The 10,000-nt window shown below is 44.7% G+C and overlaps 1 protein-coding gene across 1 annotated transcript in view; it reads right to left on the bottom strand.

Annotated features, from left to right (window-relative positions):
- Positions 1-624: 624 nt before the first annotated feature.
- The window catches only part of LOC143294835 (uncharacterized), a 17,184-nt gene continuing 7,808 nt past the window's right edge, over positions 625-10,000 (bottom strand). Inside the window, exons 4-9 of the mRNA XM_076606341.1 lie at positions 9,790-9,886; positions 7,085-7,295; positions 6,289-6,510; positions 4,133-4,302; positions 3,369-3,515; positions 625-2,130 (exon numbers count right to left, since the gene is read on the bottom strand). Coding sequence (XP_076462456.1) covers positions 1,974-2,130; positions 3,369-3,515; positions 4,133-4,302; positions 6,289-6,510; positions 7,085-7,295; positions 9,790-9,886 — 1,004 coding nt within the window. The 3' untranslated portion in view covers positions 625-1,973. The remainder of the gene's footprint in view (positions 2,131-3,368; positions 3,516-4,132; positions 4,303-6,288; positions 6,511-7,084; positions 7,296-9,789; positions 9,887-10,000) is intronic.

Raw genomic sequence — 10,000 nt, 5'->3', positions numbered from 1 at the left:
ATAGAACCTGAAGTATCGAACAGCCTGAAAACTACCAAAAGAAATGTCTGTTCCAGAAGTTCACATTGCCTTCCAAATGACGGGAACACTTTTTTTTTTTCGGTGACTGCTTTAAAAAAAAAATTTTTTTAACAGGTCTACCATATTCTTATAACGCTGTGCAAGGAAGGAAGGAATTTTTGTTTAATCATATCGGTGATTGAAGACATTTTGTAAAAGTATTTATGAATACATCTGAGTATTATCGGTTAGAAGGGGTGGGAGATGTGGATGATTGGAGGGTTGGGGGAAACTGGGCAAATGAGGGTAAAAATGTGGGTGAAATTTGAAAGAAAAACAAAACAAAACAAACAAACAAAAAAAAACCCTCTAAATACAGTTACAGGAAATTACTTAAAGGACTTCGTAAAAGAGAAGTCGTTAAACTGACAAGCGAAACAACTGATAATGAATGCAAAAAGTCAAAAACATCAACGTTCTCAGTCACTTGTGAAGACACACTTTCGTGTACAAAAGGCTTCATCAAGATACAGTGAAAAATTATATGCTCAATTGTCAGGTTATTAAAGCATATACACTTGACATTAGAACAATACTTGGTCCGTAATGAATTTGATAATAGTCTGAGAGCTAAGCTCAGAATTGGTCTGCGAATCGGACCAAAGTCTGAGAGAGTCAACTGACGAGGTTTTAGACTTGAATTCAAGCACCTATAAAAGTCTCTTTCTAGTATATTGCTTATTTCCTTGTATGACAATGGGCAATATACTTTTATACTATCTATATGATTTTTTGCTCCCCTTTTTGCTGCCCTATCTGCTTGGTCGTTATAACGGAATCCAGTGTGGGATGGTATCCAACAAAAATCAACATTTGTACCCTTCACAAAAAGGGAGTGCAATAAATACCTAATTTCAAAAAATAAATCTTCTCTTTGATTATTCTCAAAAAGGAGCAATCCTTTTAAGACAGATTGAGAATCAACACAAAATAGGATATTACTTATTATGATTGGTATATCAACAAGATGATTTAAAGCCATAAGGATGGCCACCAATTCAGCTGTAAAAATTGAATGTCCCTTACCTAAATAATATGATTTTTCTGTTTTTAGGTCAGGAATGACAAAAGCAGATCCTGCACTGCTATTATCCAGGACCGAGCCATCAGTGTAAACTTTTAAATGATAATCAAAATTTTCTTCTAATTCAATTCTGACAGATGCTGCTATTATATGTGGAGATTCTCTTTTTGTTGTGTCAGAAGCATATATGTTGACGTTTGCTTTGACGCTGTGCAAAACAAATTCTAGTTTGATATGAAGCACTTTACTGCGGCTCATGGATGAAAAAGAAAGAAAAGAAAACGAAAGCGAAAAGTTGCTTGTATTCTTGCTTTTTTTTTGCTTTTTTTTTTTATCAAGCGCAGTACCTCTTCTTGTTTCAATCAAAACAAAACAAAAACAACCCCCCCCCCCCCACCCACCCGAGAAAAAAAGAGAGAAAAAAACAAAACAAAAAACACCCACAAAACGCTTCAGTGAATGTCCTGTTCCAAATAGGGGAGAGAGGCGGGGGGCGATCAGGAAATAACATTTTTATCATCAGACGCAAAAAAATAACTTTTCTTGTTTCAACCAAAACGAAAAAGAAAACAAAACAAAACTTAACAGTACAGTTTCAGTTTCAATTTCAAGGTGTGTGACTCAAAGCGTGCGGACCGATCCACATACGCTACACCACTTCTGTTATGGAAAGAAGAAAAAAAAAGAAGAGAAAAGGGCAGATGCCTGACCCTCGCATTAACCCAAAGCAGTGGTCAGGCCAGAAGCAAGACAAAGCAAAAGCCACTTCAGTGAATGCCAATCTCCAAAAGAGGAAGTGGTTGAGGTGAGTGGGAGGGTGAGGATGATCAGGGAAGCTTGTTCACTCCCCACGCCCCACACCGCCACCCCGACAAGAACAGCCGGCTAACTAACGAACGTGCTTCGGCGGAGGTCCGCAGTCCATCTTCCTGAGGGCCTTGGGCCTGGGGCAGCTCTTGGTGAACTTGTGCACAGACTCGCAGGAAGAGTAGTGCCTCTGGCACACGTGGTGGACGCACATCTGGAAGAGGTCCATGGGTGTGTACCTGCCCACACCGTCAATCCTTCTTAGTGCATCAGCAATGATAGAAGTGCATATGTGGAAAACAGGAAAAGTTGAATTCTTGCTGCATCAGCAATGACTGCCTATAGGTGGAGTGTGACCAGGAAACAGGAGATTTGAATTCTTACAACATCCGCAGTGATTGCATGAGTGGAGTGTGACGGGGAAACTCTTACTGCATCGGTAATAATTGCCTAGGTGGTGTGTGTGTGTCCATGAAAAAGTAAAGCTGATTTCTTACTACATCAGCAATGATTGCCTTGGTGGAATGTGACCAGGAAAGAGGAAAGTTAAATTCTTACTACATCAGCAAAGATTGTCTGGGTGGGATGTGCCCAGGAAACAGGATAGTGAATTCTTACCACATCAGCAATGTGGAGTGATGGCCTAGAGGTAACGCGTCCGGCTAGGAAGCGAGAGAATCTGAGTGCGCTGGTTCGAATCACGGCTCAGCCGCCGATATTTTCTCCCCCTCCACTAGACCTTGAGTGGTGGTCTGGACGCTAGCCATTCGGATGAGACGATAAACCGAGGTCCCGTGTGCAGCATACGTACGTAAAAGAACCAACGGCAACAAAAGGGTTGTTCCTGGCAAAATTCTGTAAAAAAAAAAAAATCCACTTCGATAGGAAAAACAAATTAAAAAAAAAAACTGCACGCAGGAAAAAATACCAAAAAAAATGGGTGGCGCTGTAGTGTAGCGACGCGCTCTCCCTGGGGAGAGCAGCCCGAATTTCACACAGAGAAATCTCTTGTGATAAAAAGAAATACAAATACAATGATTGTCTGGGTGGGATGTGACAAGGAAACAAGACAGTGAATTCTTACTACATCAGGAATAATTGCTGGGGTGGAATGTGACGAGGAAACAGTAAAGTTGAATTCTTACTACATCAGCAGTGATTGCCCAAATGGAGTGTGACTAGGAAACATTAACTTTGTAAGAAGTATTACGCACGTGCAAGACAAGGATGATTATGGCTAGGTGACAGTGCAGTTCCTGGTGAGGAGGGGGCAAGAGGGGACGAGGGGGATTGGGAGGGGGGGGGGGAGGGGGCTAGGTAACAACACAACACAGCACAGTACCTGGCGGGGATGGGGTGGGTTGGGGGCTACATGACAGCATAGCACAGCACAGTACCTGTTGGGGGTGGGGGTGGGGTAGGGAGGAGGGGTGGGAGGGGCAATTTGACAGCACAGCCCAGCCCTGCCCAGCAGTACCTGGTGGGGATGGCCAGCACGCAGGCCAGCAGCTTGGCCCGGGACAGCAAGGGGAAGCAGGTCTTCACGGCCAGGGCACGCCGCTCCTCGGGACACTTGGTCTTGAACAGGGAGCACACCAGGGAGCACTGCACCTTGTAGGGCCCTCTGGAGCACACACACACACACACACACACACACACACACACACACACACACACACACACATACACACACACACAACGCCCATCCACCCACCCACACACCACACACACACACTTACATACATCCTCCAAACACCTACCCACCCAGCCACACACACACACACACACACACACACACACACACATCCACATCTGACGGGCGCAATAGCCGAGTGGTTAAAGCGTTGGACTTTCAATCTGAGGGTCCCGGGTTCAAATCTCGGTAACGGCGCCTGGTGGGTAATGGGTGGAGATTTTTCCGATCTCCCAGGTCAACATATGTGCACACCTGCTAGTGCCTGAAACCCCTTCGTATGTATACGCACGAAGAAGACCAAATACACACGTTAAAGATCCTGTAATCCATGTCAGCGTTCGGTGCGTTACGGAAACAAGAACAAACCCAGCATGCACACCCCCGAAAACGGAGTATGGCTGCCTACATGGCGGGGTAAAAATGATCATGCACGCGAAAGCCCACTCGCGTACATACAAGTAAACGTGGGAGATGCAGTCCACGAACGAAGGAGGAGGAGGAGGAGGAGAACAAACAAGCATCCAAATCCAGTGTCCAGAACTCACCTGAGCTGCTGAGGGGCGTTTTTGAGCATGACGTACATGAGGTACTGGTTGATGCTTAGGCCCAGACTCTTGGCGGGGGCCTTCATGTGGTTCCTGGCGTCGTCCGGAGTGGCACACAGCACGTGCGGGAACTGACACTTGGGGTCAGCAAACGACGCAAACGGGGGTGACTGGGTGGGGAGGGGGAGGGGGGACAAAAAAGAAAGAGAAGGGAGGGCGGTTGAGATTTTTTTTTAAATTAAAAAAAACACACACACACACCAGAAAACCCCAATTTATTTCAGTCCCCGAAAACGAAGTATGGCTGCCTACATGATAATGTACAAAATAGAAACAAAAAGGGTGTGGGGGAGGTGGGGGGGGGGCTCATCGAACGACGCGAATTGGGCTGACAAAAAAAAGAAAAGAAGGGAGGGGGTTATATGAAAAAAAAAGAAGCTTCTTTCAATCCCTGAAAACGAAGTATGGCTGCCTACATGACGGGATAAATAGAGAGGGATTAATACACAGAACTGGCACTTGAGGTCATCGAGCCACGCGAATTGGGGTGATGACTGGGTGAGACAAAAACGAAGTATGGCTGCCCACATGATAGGGTTAAAAAAAAAAGGGGGGGGGGGGGGCGCGGCGGGGGGGCGGGGTTGATACACGGAACTGGCATTTAGCGACATCGAACGACGCTAATGGGGATGACTGATGAGAGGGGGTCGGGAGGTTGGGGGGGGGGGGGGGAGGTGTAGGTGTTTTTTTCAGTAATGTTAATTTATTTTAAACTTCGAAAACAAAGTATGGCTACCTACATAATGGGGTATAAAAATGATAGATAGATAGATAGACAGCTAGATAGATAGATAGATAGATAAATGAATAAATAAATAAATGATAAACAAATTTAAACAGACGGTCTTATTCGTGAGAACCCACTCCTACATGTATTCGAGTGAATGTGGGAGTATCAGCCCATGACGAATAAGAAGAAGAAGAAGAAGAAGAAGAACAACAACAACAACAAGATGAAGAACAAGAAGAAGAATATGAGTTTATTTCAAGTATAAACAAAAATGCAGAATTAGAACAAACACAAGAACACAGGGAGAGAATAAAACGATAAACAATAACAACAATGACAACAGAAGAAAAAAAAAAGTAGTATCAGGTTTTAGGCATTATACGAAAGGCAAGGTTAACAAAGTAATCACTCACTCTATCGTGCTCAATAGCGGTAATTGCTCATTAACGTCCTGAATCGCCCTCCACCACCCCATCCCCCAACTTCCGTGAATGTTGTTTCTCTCCTTCCTGACGTCACCAAAGCACCCGACCCGAAACCTCCTCCCTCCCCCACCTATATTTTGTGTCTGTGCATTTGTAAGAAACGTGATCATGTAAGTATGGGTTTGTTTTTGTTGTTTTTTATGATGGTGGGGAAAAAAATCAACCACAACAATTGGTAATCATGGCACATTGAATAAAGCAAAAATATTGCACTGAACGAATATAGGGCATATGTATTTGACTGTAAGTCAGTGAAGGTCGACAAACAAAAAGAAATGAAAGAAACAAACATGCTAAAATTTGCTAAAATAGGTACACCTTAACATCATGATGCTTATAGTAGTGTGGTTGGGTGCCATTCGACTGGAAAATGTTGCCAAAATTGAGCTGTCAGTTAGGGCGATCTCTGCGAGGATAACACCCAATAATTCTAATTCTCTGAGGGGGCGGGGAGCGCGGGGGGGGGGGGGGGGGGCATTTGTTGTCTTTCTTCTTTTTTGTTTCCATTTTTTGTGCAAAGCGTCTTGTGTAGATTAGATCAGGTGGAGAGTTACTGCGGTGGGTAGGAAGGAGGACGGGGGGGGGGGGGGGGGGGGGCAGGAGGGGAAGGGTGGGTGGGTTTGGTGGAGGGTAAGACAGGGGAGGGGGTATGGAAGGGAGTAAGACAGGCGAAGAAATGTGCTGTAGGGGTTCCGGAGGGGTGGGGGGGGGGGGCTGGAGGGTGACATATTCATTGTTCTTTGTTTCTATTACTATAAGTTTCTTACGTTTCTTCAAATACCGATTACGGTAGGACCCATTATTCACGTGTATCAATTTGTCATCCATTGTTCCTCGGTTTCTCAGATCTGATCCACACATCCGCCCCCCCTCTTTCTTACCGTGATGGATACTCCAGGAATCCTTTTCTGCGGTCTCTCACCCCGGGTGTAAGGCCTGAACTTGACGCGGGTGTCGAACTCGGCAACCGCCAAGGTCATGATATTGTCCTCATCAAAGGTCACGGTGACCAGGACGCCGGCAAAATCCAGGTCAAGGTCATGACCCCATGGCGTGTGGACCCAGTCGGCCCCGTTGGCAAGCCAACCGTTTTCGTCAGTCGTCTGTCATGATGGAGGGGGTGGAATCTGGGTTTTATTTGTTTGTTGTTACACGCCACCATCATCATCATCATCATCATCATCATCATCATCATCATCACCATCATCATCATCACCATCATCATCATCATCACCATCATTATCCACAACAGCTGTTGAGAGAGAGAGAGTGTGTGTGTGTAATATCCTATAGATTTTTTTTATTACCTTTTTTGTTCCCTTCCGTTTACCTCTCTGTTTGTTGATCTGTCTGTCTCACCACATCACACACACACACCACCACCACCACCACCACCACACCACCACCACACCACCACATGAGAACACAACACAACACAACGAAACACATCACAACACAGCATAGCATAGTACAGCACAACACGATACAACACAGTACAACAAACACACACGGTACGTACACACACACACACACACACACACACACACACACACACACACACACAACCACCAGCCCAGCACCACTACAACACAACAACAACAATAACAACACACCACAAACACAACGAAAACCAATATCATGACCACAACCCCAACCACAACACACCACCACACGTACCCGGGAGGTTCCGTTTTCGTTAATCCTGAAGTAGATAGCGTTCCCCTCCTCCTCCTCCTCCACGAAGACCTCCTGGCCGCCTTGAAACAGGACCTTGCCCAACACCAGCTGAACCTCCACCTCGTTCTCGAAGTAGCGCCCGAAGGACACCAGCTCGCTCGTCCCGAACACGTGGAACTGCATCGCTTTGTGGGCGTTGCCCACGAGGAATCTGATGGAAAAATTGTATTGTGTTGCGTCGTGTTGTATCGTATCGTATTGTATTGTATTGCATTGTATTACTCTTTTATTCACAACAGATTTCTCTGTGTGAAATTCGCTGCTGCTCTCCCCAGGGAGAACGCGTCGCTACACTGAGAGCGCCACCCTTTTTTTCTTTTTTTCTGTTTTTCTTTCTTCTTCTTCTTCTTCTTTTTCTCATTTCTTTTCTTTTCTTTTTTCTTTTTTTCTTTTTTTTGTTTTGCATGCAGTTTGATTTGTTTTCCTATCGAAATGGATTTTTCTTCATGGTCAATCTTTTTTGTTGCCTGGGTTCTTTTACGTGCGCTAAGTGCATTTTTTTGTTGTTGTTGCCGTGGGTTCTTTTGCGTGTGCAAAGTGCATTCTGCACACGGGACCTCGGTTTATCGTCTCATCCGAATGACTAGCGTCCAGACCACCACTCAAGTTCTAGTTGAGGGGGAGAAAATACTGGCGACTGTGGGATTCGCAGCAGTGCGCTCAGATTCTCTCGCTCCCAAAGCAGACGCGTTACCACAAGACCAGCACTCGACTTTCCACAACCAGTTTTATGTGATTATACAACCGCAGGCACGATTTACTCCAGTCCAACTGAATCATGCTGTTTACAGCCATGTCGACTGTACAGGAGTCATTCTCTGGGCTCGCGGTTTACCCGCGATGAACACTGAATCCATTGGCAGCTTTTACCCATTGAAGATCTGGAACACATAGTAGGCTATATACCCACCACATATCTGGAACACATTCCCATCAAAGTTCGTTCACAGTCACTTATCATGAAATGACGTTAACTAAAGAACGAACCCATTGCAAGTCTGGAATTTATGATAACTTTTACTCAACATAAATCTTAAATCCATAGCTAGTTTTTCCCAATATAAATCTAGATTCCCCATGCAAGTTTTGTTCACCACAACTTTGTAATCCATGGCCAATTTTACGCACACAAGTATGGATGCCATAGCCAGTTTTCCCAACGATATATCTGGAATCCTCAACCAGTTCTATCCACCAGAAATCTGGAATCCGTGGCTAAATTTACCTACTAGGAAATTTGTATCCATGACCAGTTTTGTTCACTACAAGTTTTGAATCCATAGCCGGTTTAAGCCGACAAAAAATCTGGAATGAATAGGCAAAGCTTTAGCCACCACAAATATGGAATCGTAGTTCAGTTCTGCCCATCATGAAATAAGGAAACCACAAACATGGGCATATAGATAATTGAACTGAGCTGTTCAAGCTGACTCGACACAGAATCAGAACGGGCGCCCATAACTGAATTGTTGTCACGTTGGATCTTCAGTCCACATGGGGGTGTTGGGGTTCCAATCTTGGCTGGGTCTGGTAGTTTAAGGGTAAACAACGTTGGCTGTCGTTGCTTTTTTTTCAGTCTCTCTGCTTAGGGTAGGTGAAGACCTGTCCCTGCTTAAACCGTCTTCGCGTGTTGACCAAAGTACCTAGCTGGTCTACAACAATCATAACAGCATCGTCCCCAGCCCAATGGTGGCTGTGTCAGAGAAAGAAGGTAAGAATATGACTTCAGCAAAATTAAGTATAATTAGAGAATAATACGAGAATAACATTTCAATTCTCTCGAGAAGAAAACCAAGTGGTAGGCCCACAGGGCATTGACATTTAAAACGGATAGGAAACACAAAGCATCCAAATATAGTTTACGAATTTGTATAACAAGTTTGTTGTTGTTGTTGTTTTATACGACGCTAGTATTCGAAACTGAACCGTCCAGCCTACTGGACAGATTTGTATTATCATTCCCTGTGTAGGCAGTTGAAAAAACCCAACAAATTCTGCTGCATTCTTTCGTATATTGTGTTCAAACGAAACGTCGCCTGGGCATAATATTATACTTCCCCCATAGAAGGCTTATTTTACTTCTAGTGAATTTGGAATTTTATTGTGTTGGGTTTGTTTGGGTTTTTGTTGTTGTTGTTTTGTTGTTGTTTTTTTGGGGGGAGCAGGGGGGGGGGGGGTTGTGTGGGTGTTTTTTGGGTTTTTTTTATTTATTTAAAAGCCCGATTTTACATCACGGACGAATTGCTAAGCGCTCCAGTTTCCTGAGTTTGATCCCCGACTTTGGAGAACCAGGTAGGTTAAGTGTGGAGTGTTTCGGAACTCCCAGGTCAACGTGTGTGCCGGCATCCTAGTGACTGAAACCTCTTCGTGTGCATACGCACGCAGAAAATAAAACACGCACGTTAAAGATCCTGTAAATCAATGTCAGCGTTCGGCGGGTTGGGGAAACATGAACATACTCAGCATACACACACCGCAAAAACGGAACATGGCTGTCTACATGGCGGGGTAAAAACGATAGGTCATGCATGTAAAAGCCCGCTCGTACATTATATACGATTGAAAGTAGGAGTTGCAGCCCACGATGACAGAAGGAAAAGAAGCAGAAACATTCATGACAGTAAAAACAACTGGGCCTCACTCACTTGGCCAGGTTGTGACGGCAGGGAAGGTAGAGCGAGCCTCTGGATCTGGAGAACTGCATGATTCTGGGGTCTCGCGTAATCTCGCAATGGCCGTAATCTGCAACGTGAAATGATGTTACGCATTGAAAGCGAAATGGCACATCACGTGACTTACAAAATCTGCAAAGAGTGCAATGTGTCGGTTACTGGAGATGATTTTTTTTTTTTTCTT

The sequence above is a fragment of the Babylonia areolata genome, chromosome 20 (genome assembly GCF_041734735.1).
Source record: "Babylonia areolata isolate BAREFJ2019XMU chromosome 20, ASM4173473v1, whole genome shotgun sequence".
Taxonomy (NCBI): domain Eukaryota; kingdom Metazoa; phylum Mollusca; class Gastropoda; order Neogastropoda; family Buccinidae; genus Babylonia; species Babylonia areolata.
Note: the sequence above shows the minus strand (reverse complement) of the source record. Positions and strands in the feature narration are given on the sequence as shown.